The 14,565-nt window shown below is 40.9% G+C and overlaps 1 protein-coding gene across 4 annotated transcripts in view; it reads left to right on the top strand.

Moving 5' to 3' along the window:
• Nucleotides 1-14,565, top strand: part of RTKN2 (rhotekin 2) — a 44,381-nt gene that overhangs the window by 466 nt on the left and 29,350 nt on the right. For all 4 annotated transcript variants that reach the window (XR_008330505.1, XR_008330504.1, XM_053388365.1 and 1 more), the window contains exons 2-6: nt 854-1,053; nt 3,133-3,191; nt 6,795-6,848; nt 7,918-8,035; nt 9,658-9,861. Coding sequence is in view for 2 of the 4 variants with exons in the window: in XM_053388365.1 (XP_053244340.1) it covers nt 854-1,053; nt 3,133-3,191; nt 6,795-6,848; nt 7,918-8,035; nt 9,658-9,861 (635 nt within the window). In the remaining 2 variants the exon portion in view is untranslated. The remainder of the gene's footprint in view (nt 1-853; nt 1,054-3,132; nt 3,192-6,794; nt 6,849-7,917; nt 8,036-9,657; nt 9,862-14,565) is intronic.

The raw sequence follows: 14,565 nt of genomic DNA, 5'->3' as shown, positions 1-14,565 counted from the left end.
CGCCCTTTTAGCCCCAGGAGCGGGTTTTCTCCAAAGACACCCCCCCACACACTTTTTGCCCCCTTTCAGTGGTGTAGCGGAGCAGGGACGGGGAAGGGATGAAGGGTCCCCTCCTGTGACCCTCTTTTTTTTTTTGCCGGCCCAGTGTCCGCCAAATAAAGGAAAACCCCTCCGTTTAGAGTTTAGACCAACCAGAATGCCACCCAATAGCGAGCAGTCCCATCGTTTTACTCTTCAGCAGGCTGCAGCTTAAGCAAAGCTGCCTTACTTAGTGCTGAAGCTCTCATTGATGAAAAGAAGGCCACCTTTGTTTGCAGGGTACAGTCTTAGAAGGGTTGTCAGGAAGGGCACCTGCCCCTCAGAATTTACTGCACCCAAGTAGTCCTCGAAGGATCCCTTGAGCCATGCCATAGTCTCCTTATGTGATGCTGGCTCTCTAGTTTTAGGACTCTGGTCGCCCCTTGCACTCTAGCCAGGCCTTTTGGGCTGAGAGTCTTAATGCAGCCAACGGGCAGTGGGCAAATTGCCTTTTAGAGAAGTCTGTCCCCTCATGGTCCTTCTTCTCCAGGATCCTTGGAATGTAGACTGAAAACGTCTTTCTCTAACCCCATCGCAGAACTGAATATGAAGTAAACATCTACACTTCCTAGTGTAAGGATAAGTTAACTTGATGTTGATGAACTACACTAGTTCCAGGCATACTTTACTGTTGGCTAAGGAGGCTGGGGGCTGATGAGGGTTGTAGTTCCTGGCATCTGTTGTTCCTGGTTTAGCCAACTTTATTCTCCTCCAATAAATCATAAATCTGTAATTTGAGATTTATCTGACAACTCCATTGTGTTTTGGTGTTTAGGGTGGCAGCATTCAAGAGAAAATTGACTTTGAAACGAGAATGCGAGAAGGAATTTGTAAGCTGCTTGCTGTTAGCACACAAAAGGACCAAATATTGCATGCAGTTAAGAATCTGATGGTTTGCAATGCTCGCATCCTTGCCTACAGGACAGAATTACAGAAACAGACAGGAGAATCAACCATGAAGAGAACCGCAGTGCGGTCAGTAGTAATCTCAAGAGTTTTCTTGCAAGCATTCCCCATTAATCACTCATTATTACAACAATGGCCTGCAATTCAGCATGGGGTAACTACTCACCAACCAATGTTCTTCAAACACTGGGTTTTTAATGAAAATATTACTGACTTAATTGCTGTGATGCAACAGATGCTCCCAAATGTGTCTGCTGCTGAAGTTGAAAGACAGGTGCAACTTCTGCAAGCAGCAGATGATCGGTGTGGTCTTAGTCTCATTCAGGGTCTAAGAACAGTTTCAGTTGCTGTTCTTGGTGGGAAGAAAAGTAGAGGGTTGAAAGAGCAGAGAATTCTTATGAAGGAGATCCAGGAGTCATGGAGATTGGTCTAGTGACAAGAAACACCATCCTGTGTGGGAACCACTTTGGGTTTGGAGGAGTGACTCCCACATGGCTAGGATAACCTGGTCTCCCACATCAGCTTCTAATGAAGAAACACAGGAAGGAGCAGGTGATAATGTGTAAATTTTCTGTAAACAATGGGAACCAGCTCTGCGACCCTCAGACGCAAAGTATTCTCAGGGCAGGTCTGACCTTTAAAGTGTTTTGAGCCTTACAGTTACATTTCTTATCTAAAGATGCCATATCAAATGTTAGATGACACAGAAAAGCTTGAGCTTTTGTACAATATCTTACCTGTACATCCCCCCCATAAAATAAAATAAAATGATTAATTGGTGCCATCTGCTGGTCAATGTTGATAACTACATCAACCAAGAAAGGAAATAAAATACCTGTCCTCAGGCCAACTAGAAAAAGATGGTTTAGGATTTTAAAATACTGATTTTAATGATTATTATGCTTCATTGTAGCTTTGGCCACTTGCTTATTTTTTATTACATTTTTGATGTATTCATTCATTCATTGCTTTTTACACAAAATTGTCAACTTAGAAAACTTAGAAAAACAAGAAATATGAAAACCAAATATATGAACAGAATCTAAAATGCCAATCCACAAATATATATATAAAGGACAGATTCATTCCACTAAAAGGATGAGCACAAAAGAGGAAGTTGTCTGCCAAAAGGAGGACAGGGCACCACTGAATTTCTATGCTGGGTGTAGAAAAGGGTGTTTCGCAGCTGGGGCAGGGACAGCCTAGGTTTCTGTGCTAGGCAGCATGTATATACTACCTCCTCTCTGCCTAGCACAGAAACCAAAAGAGGTTGCCACTGATGGCTCAGAGCACTTCATCTCTCCTCCAGCAGCCTATTACATTTTCTTACTGGACATCCAGGAGGTGAAGCTTCCTATTTAACGTCCCGCATAGAAACGAAGGGGTTGGCAGCAGCTGCTCCTTCCTTCTACCACCAGCCTGTTGTGTTTTTGTGCTAGACATGCAGCAGACCAAGCACCTGCTTGTCTAGCATACAAACACAGCAGGCTGATGGCAGAGGAATTGCGCAATCTGTAACTCCAGCACTATTCTACTTTGTTTTTATGCTGGACAGGGCATTGTCTCTTGCACGTCTAGTGAAGAGACATAGTGGGTTCATGGCAAAAGGACCAAGTGATCATGCCTCTGCAAGGACTTTTCCTGTGTGTCCAGTACAGAAGCAAAGGAGGAAGTAAATTGTTTTACTTTGTTGCTCAGTCCATCTTGCACCAGTTCCTGTTATGAGAAAAAAGGATACCTAGAGAAATTTGCCCAAGACACAAGGTACTAGTTAGGTTCAAATGTCATTGAAAGATGGGAAGTTGCAGAAGAGCACAAATGTGGTTTGCCAGATTTGTTTGGTTTCAACCAAACTTAGAAGTTCCAGTAGATTTTATATGATAGAGCTATTCTGGAGGGGGGAGGGTGTTAATGTGCTCAGTTATGAATGTGCTACAGTGTCCTAGAAAATGCAAAAAAATGTGTCATTTTTTAACCCTAAGTGGCTTAATTTTAATGGGTTGGTTAGAGTTACAATACTTTGATGTGTGGATCCCTCTTGAGCATAACTGAATACACAATAATCTGACCTCAGACAAATTTATTTTGAAAGAAAAGAAGTGGATAGAAATTCATTTCTTTATCTAATTATAATCTTTGTTTTGTCAGATGTTCAGATTTTGCAGCTAAAGACCGTGAAGCTTGTGGAGGGAGACTTGCCATATCAGGTATTATTATGTTCTGAAAGCCTTCAGTTGGTGTGCTTGAAAATTTGCTGATGCAATATAAATTGCAATGCAGTGTCTTTTCACTGAAATGCACGCTCTCTGTCTGAAATGGCTAGCCTTGGGTAACTCTGTAACTAAATCCATTTGGAAAGTAAATGCATTCATTGCATTTAAGATAATATTCAAGGCCTTATCACCCTCACTGTGTAACTGTCTTGTACAAAGGATACATTTCCAGCTTCATCACTGGAGGATATAACTGCTTAAGAACCAAGAAGGAATAGTTTTGAAAATTACTTCTGATGTGGCATAAGCAGTGAAATTACAAGTATTGCATTCTAAATTATACTTCTATGTCTTGGTCCTAAACTGGCATATTCCGAAAATAAGGCTCATTAATTTAAACAGAATGCAAGGTGCATTTAACTGGCGAGTAGGATCACAGTCTTAGTTTTTCAATAAGGTGAGTGGGGAGAGGGGGTCTGTGACGTTCTCTCTTTTAAATTGATCATCCTCACCTATCTGAAGGACTCCTGTTTTAATGACTTGCCCCTCACTACTGCTTATGCCTTGAATTTGCTCCCCAAACAGCTTTAGTCATTGAAGCCCTTCTCAAGGCCCACTTCATCCATGACACCTTTGGCTTACCTCCTTAGTTCCAAATTCAAAGCCTAAATATATGTATTTGTATCTTCAAAAATTGTTCCAATTACGTTTGCTTCGTCTTTGTTGTAGACACCTGTCCTAGTGTCTAAATCTAGATTGTTAACTCAGTTGGACAGGGACCTTGTTGTTATTTACATAACACCACCATTGTGCATGGCATTTTAGCGATTACAGAAGGATAGGTCCTTGCCTCAAGATTAGGAGGAACGATGAGACTGTGCCAAGGCCATGTACCATGGTGGATGGTAGCATTATCAGTGGATTCAGGATAGCACATAGGGAGTTCAGACCTTGGGGAGAAAGATGAGCAGTTCCATCTTGGACATACTGAGTTTGAAACAAGAGTTTGAAAAAACAACTTGCAAGTACAAATATCAGGTGGCTGGAGATGTAGGATTGCAGGGAGAACAGCTCAGGAGGAGAGAAAGAAAGAGCTGGGTGTTATCTCCCTGCAGGGAGTACAGAAAGCCATAGTATTACAGATTTGATGAGGTCTCCCAGGAATAATGTGCAGTGGCAGAAAAGCAGGGATCCTGGAACAGATCCCTGAGGAACCCAAGAACCCAAGATCCCCAACAGAGGAAAAGCAAAAGAAGAGATTCCACCTATGGAAATATTGAAAGAACTATTAGACAGATCAGAAGAGAATCAGTGAAAGGCAAGATCACGGAGACCCAGAACATAAAAGTGAATTGTGTAGGGGGGAAATAGCAGCAGCAGCAGCAGCAGCAGCACTAATTTTCCAACTTGCCAGGCTAAACTACAAAACCTTTGCCTGTGTGCCAGAATATAATTATATAAAGTGATTAGTTGGTCTGACCAGCAATTTTTTTCTGGTGAAGCTCTGAAGAAAATAACCTTCTGACTTTATTGAAAATAAATCTATTATTGCCAGCTTTTTATCTGTTTAGTTTAAGTTCTATTTTATTCTTGCCTCAGTGTTGGATTTTGTTACATTAATGTGACTCCAAGAAACGGATAGCCAATTAAACGCTATGAAAGCTTTGAAGCAGAGTCTCATGAGAATACATTGCCAGTGGGATTTATTGCTGAAATAGCAGGCTTCGATAATGTGCACCATAGGCCAAAGAATGTCTGCTTATGAAATTGATTGAGATGTAATCTTCTTTGACATGAAGCTGTTCACTTCTGCCATTCCACATTTCCCTGCATGTTGCAAACTCTTTATGAAGCATCATTTGAAAGCCAAGTTACTTTGATTTTTACTCATAACGGGAAATGAGTGATTCTAATAAATTGCCATTCCAGTTTTAGTAAACAGTGTAAAACATTACATCTCAACTCTTTTTCTGTGATTATTGGATGCTTCTCTTCCTTTTAAAGCCAAATGTATCCTAATTTTTTCCAAAGGTGTTGGAAAAACATGCAGCTTGTCAGTGTCTTCTAATATCTACCTCTTGTGGTGTTCAAATCATTTTGCTTATTAGTTGGCAATACAAAGGTAAAATATTCCACACAAAATTATCCTGTGATTTCAAAATATAGTGTGGTGCATCTTCCTCGAAGATAGCAGGAGCTGTCATATTCAAGGGTCCACATAATTTGGCCTTGGTAGCCAGTCAAAAATTGTGGCTGCCCCTAACCATGTGATGATGCCTTGTTAGATTTCAGCTCCATTCCTGTGCCTCTGAAGCGCACCACAACTGTGGCAGCAAACCTCTGACCAAATCCCCTACCTCTAAGCTGTAGGTGCTGAGCTGTGGAGATATTTGCAAAGTGGCTAGGCTCTTGTGGCTTTGCAAGCTTCTCTGGAAGAAGAAGAAGGAGAGTTTGGATTTGATATCCCACTTTATCACTACCCTAAGGAGTCTCAAAGTGGCTAGCAATCTCCTTTCCCTTCCTCCCCCACAACAAACACACTATGAGGTGAGTGAGGCTGAGAGACTTCAGAGAAGTGTGAGTAGCCCAAAGTCACCCAGCAGCTGCATGTGGAGGAGCGGGGAATCAAACCCGGTTCACCAGATTATGAGTCCATCACTCTTAACCACTACACCACACTGGCTAAAGGAATCCCCCCCTTTTTTTGAGACTTGGGAGAAGAATGGAGGAATCTTCTTGAGCTCTATCCAAACCAAGCCAAATCTAGCCGAATGAATGATTTCACTGTTTTGCAAGCATCCTTGAGACGTGGTGGAAGGAGTGGGAGATTCTGAATAAAAGTGCTTTCTTATGTTGAGCTAGCCAAGTGCCTTTATGGACTTGTTCTTACAGAATCAGACTGCTGGTTCTTCCAGCCTAGGGCTGTTTACTCTCTGTGGCAGTAGCTCACCAAGCTTTTGGGCAAAGTTCTTCTGCGTCACTGATGCCCCTGGTCCTTTAGAAGAACCTGGCACACTGTGAAATAACAATCTGTCACCGAGATATTCCCAAGCTAAATCAGCACTATTGACTGAATAATGGACTAAATAAATAAAAGCTCCCAATTTCCAAGTAAAGTGGTACCTTCCGAACAAATTGGCTCCCGAAAGCTGCAAACCCGGAAGTGAGTGTTCCAGTTTGCGAATGTTTTTTGGAAGTCGAGTGTCTGATGTGGCTTCCATGGCTTCCAACTGAGTGCTGGAAGCCAATCGGAAGTCACGCCTTGGTTTTCGAATGGTTTCGGGAGTCGAACAGACTCCCGGAACAGATAAAGTTCAAGAACCAAGGTACCACTGTAATTTTAGGTACATTTGTGTAAGATTCTAAACTTTTCTTAACTGAAAATGCCCTTTCAGTTGATGTTCTTCTGAAATTCTTCCAAAGGGAAGTCTATGATAATTGAACAGTATCATTGATGATTGATTAGGCAGGCTGCTGGATACAGTGTGCTTGACTTTTGCCGCAGATAAGGATTAAAAGAAACAATTCTGAATTTTTGGATTGTATTGGGATAGCATCAAGATGTCACCGTGTTTAATTTTTCCTGCTTGCTTTTAGATCTCCGAATTCCATTAATGTGGAAAGGCTCTGACCACTTCAGCAGCAGAGACAGTAAGTATGTTTGTTTTGTGAAATGGTTTTGTACAACTAAACAGGAGGGCTCAATCTCTTATTGAGCAAGAGGGCATTGTGCAGCATTTACTTCTTACTTGGCATGTAATGTGACCTCGCAATAGACCTAACATAGTTATTTGAAATAGGCTGACTTGAAATCTATAGTTCTTAAAATATGCAATGCTTGGAAGAGTGTAGAGTGACAGAAGTGTATGATGCTATCACATATTCAGTAGTAGGAGAGCTGAAATATCTGATAAAGATACAGAAAGTAATCCTGCTAGTTGAAACATTGAAATGTATCTAAATGAAACTTTGTCTCCTTTTGGATGGATTATTGACTTGGCTTCGTGCAGGCATGCAGTTTGCTGTGTCATGGAGATTATCTCCTGAGTCTTTTCAAACTGTCTCTTCCCCCACCATCCCCAAAGATTTCACTTTGAATTTCCGTAAGGTCAGAGAGGCTCAGTATGGCAAAATACTCTTATCCTTCATTGTGCATTATTTAATGCAAGTTCTTTAATGCCAGTTTGTAAAAAAAAGAAAAAAGAAGTAGGTTTATCAGAAAAAAAAAATAACTTCCATGAGTTTTAAAGAAACAAAGATAATGTGTTGGTCCAGGTATAAATATTTTTGTTATAGAAACTGCTATATTGTGTAAATTCTTAAAGGTTTACCTGCAAAGGTTCTGCTGAATATATAGATATGGACACTAAAGACAAGATCCAGTGACCTGCTGAATCTTCCCCTCCTTTGCACCTTTCTGCTGCATGCAAAAAACAACAACAAATCCCCCCCTCATAAAATTTTCATCTTGTACTGGTCTATCTTTTTTTAATAGAAATAATTTGATACTGTGCAATATGCCTGCCAGGCATATGCAGACAACTAAGGAAAAACATTTTCTGTAATATTTAGCTGAAGTGTTTCAGTTTTTGTGTGACTTTTATTGTATTATAGTTGTTGTAAACACCTTCAATTCTTTATTTAATTGCAATAAACAATTTTTAAAAATATATAAATATAGCAAGACTTTTAAAAGTATTTTTGGATTTTCTTTTTTCAGGAACCCAACGTTACTCAGTATTTTGCTTACTCAAAGCAGGAACTCAGGTTTTTGATACAGACTTGCTTATTGTGGATAAAGCAATCACAGATATATGTTTTGAAGGTGCTACCATATTGTAAGTATCTCTGGATCAATGTAGAGTTGCAGGGCCTCACCAAGTCGCAAGTTTAAAAAGAAGGAAAGACTCTTCTGAAGACAAAAATCCCAAAACAATCACACAACCCTTCTATTACACCGAAGGCAAAATGGGAAAAGTAGAACATTCAACTTGTCAAATCAAAGGCTTAAAGAAATTGCATTATAAATACTGCTTGGAATATTTGAAAATAATACATTCTGTGCATTGCTGAAAGACCTGAGGAAATAGAAGGATGGAAGATTGGCCAAAACCAGAACAGGGTCCTGGATGCTATGCCTTCAGGTGATCAAATGTGGGTAACTGACCTGATCTGAACTTGCCATTTGGTCAGGAGCTGCTGGTGCTCTCCCCTCTCCCCACTGTGCTGTTTAGTTAGAGCTTGTTGCCTGTGTATATACATGCTTATATACATGTGTTTACATGAATATGCAAAGGTGTTCAGATGCATCTGTTCAGGGAGGCAAAAAGCATTGCAGATACCTACTGAAACTGTCACTCTAGCTGTTAATTACAGTGGTACCTCTAGATGCGAATGGGATCCGTTCCGGAGCCCCATTCGCATCTAGAAGCAAACATAACCCATGTCCGTGCATGTGCGGGTCATGTTTTGGTGCTTCTGCGCATGTGCGTGACGTCATTTTGAGTGTCTGCACATGCACAAGTGGCAAAACCCGGAAGTAACATGCTCCGTTACTTCCGGGTTGCCGCGGAGCGCAACTCGAACACGCTCATCCCGAAGCACATTCAGCCCGAGGTATGACTGTACAGTGGTACATCGGGTTAAGTACTTAAGGTCCGTTCTTAACCTGAAACTGTTCTTAACCTGAAGCACCACTTTAGCTAATGGGGCCTCCTGCTGCTCCCGCGTCACCGGAGCATGATTTCTGTTCTCATCCTGAAGCAAAGTTCTTAACCTGAAGCACTATTTCTGGGTTAGCGGAGTCTGTAACCTGAAGCGTATGTAACCCGAGGTACCACTGTAATTCCATTGGTTTAAAAATCCTGATTCAGTGTCCATTGTCTCAGCAAATGACCTTGTATTGAAGCCTGAAAACACAATGGGTTTAATTTTTAGACATCTATTCTTGTGCTCTTTAGCTGTACAAAGTATTTTTTTTTTCATTGGAGAGCATCAGATCGCTGAATGTGTTCAAAACCACTTGATTTTGTTATTAGCTGATGCTGGTTGAAGGGTTGTCTTTTTCCCCACAAGCCTTCACAAACCCTTTCCCCATTATGAAAAAGCCATCTGAGGTTAGACGCAGGGTCACTAAAGACGGTTTCTTTTTCTTGTTGTGATTTCTTCCCCAGAGACATTTGCTTGCCCCCAGTGCTTATGTCTTTTTGGTTCTAGGCAATTAATTTTTTTATATACCCGGGCATTTTTAACATGTTTTATAACAGTTTTTAGAATCTAGTTTTGTGGCTGTACTTTGATTTATTGTTTTGTTTTAAATTTCACTCTGGCATGGGAGGCATGCACTGGAGAGTAGCTGAGTCATAAAATAAATAAATAGCCGTAATTTTATTTTACAGTATTCTAAATTTTTGTTTGACCATTGTACTTCTCCTAAAAGCTGTGAAACAATTGTTTCTAGTGAGGAAGCTGGCCCAGCCTTCCAGCTGAAGATTGAAGTCTACAGTTGCTGCTGTACTGAAGAATCTTCAACTATAACAAACACTCCTAAGAAGCTAGTAAAGAAGTTGAAAACCTCAATTGGGAAAGCTGCTGGGAAAAAACTCAGTCCTGTGTTGGATGACAGCAACCCTGAATCCTTGTTGCTTACTGAGGCAGCCGTAGTGTGAGTGAATTGTTCTTTAATTTAAACCTAGGATTTTTGGGGGGGGGGGGATTGGATGCAGTTGGTCTTTATTTAAAAGTGTATGGGAATAGATTCCATGCCTATGTACCAAGTGCTAAGAGACTGACATCTTAACAGCTCCTAAAAATCTGAATTTCCTGGGAGTTTCCTTTCCTGCTCCTGCCTGTCCCCTGAGCCACAGGATAAGGCAATTTGGCTACTCTAGTGTAGTGCAGCACATAATGCATCTGGACTGCCTATCTCTCAGCAGCAGAAGAGACATCTTGGCAATTGTTCAATCAGATCTTTGCAATTGTTTGGTCTGACCTTTCTTCTAGCCTGGGAGGAGTGGTATGTGCAGCTCTGTAGCTGCAGCCACCTTCCCGAATTAGAAAAGAGGAAAGTGCCAGGGGCTGCCAGTTTGTCCACAGGATGCCTGTTTCCATTAGCCAAGACACGTTTTCCCTATATTTGTCTGGGATGTGAGTAAGTGATTGATTTCTGCCAGTTTATCAGAGCTGATTTCTCACCTCAATCAGAATGTTGGGCTGAGAGGGGTGAATGAATAGGGACACATACAAATACCTTATGCCAGGTCAATGGTTGGATAGTGTTCGCGAAGCTACCAGCATGAGTTTGACCAAATTGCGGGAGGCAGTGGAAGACAGAAGTGCCTGGCGTGCTCTGGTCCATGGGGTCACGAAGAGTCGGACACAACTAAACGACTAAACAACAACAACAACAACAGCAACAGGTCAAATTATCTGACCATCTAGTCCAATCTTGTCTCTTCTTGGCTGGCAGCAGCTCTCTCGGACCTCTGGAAAGAAAGTGTTTCACATTACCTACTACAGTACCTGATCCTTTTAAGTGGGAATACCAGGGACTGAACCTAGGAGCTTCTGCATTCAGAACCTGTGCTTTGCCACTAAGGTATGGTTCCCTCCTCCAAAGGATGGAAGAGGAGGGACTAATGAGGCCAAAAATATTGTCATGGAATAATTTTGATTATTTATACACTGCTTTTCCATCATAAGCTGTGCCCAAATCAGTTTACAATTACATGTAACATTGGGGGGGAAATAGTTTGTTACCAAGCACATCATCAAGTTCAAATAAGACAAACGTCAACAAGCACAGTTACAAAGTTACAAAGATTTTGATTTTGGTCTTTACATATATTAAGGGGCAAAAAAGAACAGCTAATCTACACTTTAAGTGCTGGTATTGCAGCACTTCAAGGTCCACAGCAGCCTGGCTTAAATATAAAACAGAGAACACGGGGTCTCTTCACCAGGCTAGATAGTTCACAGCTGGTTCCCCTGTGTCTCCACCAGAGGAGGCTAAGAGCAGCAAAAGGGACGTGCAGGGGAGTCTCAGACATTCCAGATACTCATGCTAATATTACTACATCAGGGGTGGAGTGATAGTGTCTCCTTTGCATGCAGAAGGTTCAATCTCTGACAGCTCCAGCTAGGGCAGGTAGCTATGAAACCCTGGAGAGCTACTGCCACTCAGCGTAGACAACACTGAATTAGAGGGACCTATTTTTTGACTTGGTATAAGGAAGCTTCCTGTGTTTCCTGCACCAGGATAAACTAAAGTCATGCCTTTTAGTAGACATCTATTATCCTGATATGTTCCTTGTATCATTGTGTGGTGTTTCAGTGGTACATCCTGCCACTCTATTCTTATACATGTTTATATGTCTGGTATAGTTGTATAATATAGTGAGTTCTCAAGCCTTCAGTGAGTTAGGGACTACCTCTGCATGTAAAGACTGGCTTTAGTAGATTGAGTGGATGAGACCAATTGGGGGTCCAACAGTCAAGAAGGCGGTTTCTACAAATGCTGTAGAGGGAAGTGAGGGGCAGATGGGACTCAGCAACCTGGGAAGGTAGTCCATCTAGGAGAAGGAAAACTCTGATCCTAAACCTCCACTGCTTTGAGGGATACTTTTAGAAGAAAAGGCTAAGGACTAAACCTTACACAAATCCAGAATGGAGTCTCTAAGACAGTTGGATAACACCTTATACGCCTCCTTCCAGCAACTCCTGCAGCCAAGCTTATGCCAAATGTACTGCTCTCCTTTCCTTTGGACCACATCAGCAAGACCAAGAGTGGGGTCGTCATCTGGGCAGCCCAGGACCCCCATACACACTGTCCAGACATGTACTGTGGAATCTCACTTCAGTGCTGCTATTGCAGTTATTTGACTTCACCCCCAGAGGCGCATGCCATTGTCTCTCAATACAGAGGGATGTCAATAACAATAAATAGTTGCAATCGCAGCATCAGATCATGATATATGATTTTTTTTAAATGACCTAATGAATGGAAACATTTGTATGCTGAATGAGTAGCATTAAGGATATGCAAAATGCTTTCAAATTTAGGAAAATTGGGTCAAATGATAAGACAGATGTATCACATTAAAGGAATATTCTGGAACACACTTTTTTGTAGCAGGAATAACTGAGCAACTTACATATATGCTGCAGATGGTATTGTTAGTAAGTCTGTTTGAGGTTTTGTATCAAATGTGCTGATAAGAACAGGCTGCCATTCTACTGAAGACAGAGCCAGGAAAAAAATCATAAGTTTTAATGTATAGATAGCGAAACGCTTTGAAAACATCTTGTAGAAAGAGCTTTGGAAGTACAAAATATTCTAATGCAAGCAAGTGTGGTTGGCTAGTTTCTGCAAAGATACTTCCATTTAAGGCAATAATCTAATTCAAACATTTAGGCAAAACATTGCTAGCAGTGCTAATTAGCCTGTTAAATTTGAAAACTGATAAAAATTTGAAAGATGAAGAAATTGGCAACTGATAACAATTTTGGAAATGAGACAATGAAGTTAGCCAAAAAAAGAGAGAATCTCATGTTTTAGATGGAAAATGTTACTATGAAACATATTTCAATAGTGAAGTAGTCTGTTTTCTTTGGCAAACCTTGTACTATAAATAGTAAGGATCTCTAACTTGAACATTCAGCACAAAAAGATTTTCATCTGTAATAAGAAACTCAGCTATTTAAAATGGAACAAAAATGTTCAATTACAGATGGCTTTTATGTGTTTGCCTAGTGATTGAGAATCTTTTGGTTGGAATCCATTTATAACCAGCACCTTGTTTTCAGCTGTTCAAAGATTTTTCCCCTTGATGTGCTAATGGAAATTGTACTGCAATGGTATTTATCCTGTGTAATGAGTGAAACAAATGTAATCATTATCCTATGACAACAACTCTTGGGGTGGGAGGGGGAGACCTTAGAGGTGCAAAAACAGATTACTGAGCTGTTCAGAGGAAGTGGAGCTTTTTCAGCTGTTTCCCAAATTATACTGTTGCTAAGACAAACCACAAAGCACTTTAAAACTTAAAGCAGCCTCTTTGTATGGATATCAAATGAGAGGAGGCAATGAAATTTTAATGTTCATTGGGTTAGCAAATACAATTACCTAAAATTAGACAATGATAGAAAGGTGATTGCCACCCTGGGCTCCTTTGGGACGAAGGGTGGGGTACACTTCAATTAACTAACTATTATTATTTTAAAATAATATTGTTATCTGCAGCTACCTCCAAAAGCTGTACATTAGCTATGGCTGCCACCTGATATTTGTCGAGTATGTATAGGTGCCAAGGGCCAAACTATTTTATTAAATAGGTTTGTGTTGTGTAGTTATTTTTTGTTTGACAAATAGTGTGTGTGTGTGTGTGACTGTCTCATGGGGTGAGGGCTTTAACACTTGCCCTGCTGCAGTCCTGGTCAGAATTTTTTCCATTCCCAGTATTTACAATGGAAGGAAAACTCCCATACCCTCCAACATTTCTCCAATGAAAACAGGGACGTCCCATTCCATCATGATAATTTTACTGTTTACACCCCACACATCTTACTGGGTTGCCCCAGCCGCTCTGGGCAGCTTCCAACATAGATTAAGCCATAATTAAACATAAAAACTTCCCTATACAGGATTGCCTTCAGACGGCTTGGGGGTTGGATAACTCCATATCCTCCATTTCTCCAGTGAAAATAGGGACATCCTAAGGAAAAGTTGGACATTCCGGGATTAAATCAGAAACCTGGACGGCGTCTCTAAATCAGGGATGTCCCTGAAAAACAGAGATACTTGGAGGGTCTGAACTCCTTTGGGTGTAACCAGGAGCTTGATTCCCACCCTACACTACAGTTCCAGCCTTGATTGCCCCCCCATCTCTGCCCCCCATCCCCGGACAAGCCAGCTATTTATTAATCAAAAAACAGATATGCCACACAAATATATGTGCTGAAAGCCATGTCTAGTGTGTTCCATAAAAGGGGAATCTCCTTCAGAGCAAAGTAGGATGAAACCTATAACATTGCAGCAGCATATAGGGAGAGCTGAAGTGTATAATGGGCTCAAACAGCAGCCAAAGTGAAAGGAAAAAACAGGTTTCTTGTAAGGCAATCAGTGTTTATAGCTGTAAGAAATACATTTCTAATTGAAATAGTGGTGGACCCAGGGGCCTTCAGAAGTTAAAGAAACCAAACTCCATTCCAGAAAGGGGGCTCCCAGTCCACACAATGGAGCAATGTTACTACATGTATGCACTCAAGTCTAGTGAGCACAGTTTCCAAAATGTATTTTAAATATAATAAGGAGCAAATATCAAAAATATAGCTGCTTTTGAATTAACTGAACTTTGATGTTTTGTGCACA

This window comes from Podarcis raffonei, chromosome 5, assembly GCF_027172205.1.
Source record: "Podarcis raffonei isolate rPodRaf1 chromosome 5, rPodRaf1.pri, whole genome shotgun sequence".
Lineage (NCBI taxonomy): Eukaryota > Metazoa > Chordata > Lepidosauria > Squamata > Lacertidae > Podarcis > Podarcis raffonei.
Note: the sequence above shows the minus strand (reverse complement) of the source record. Positions and strands in the feature narration are given on the sequence as shown.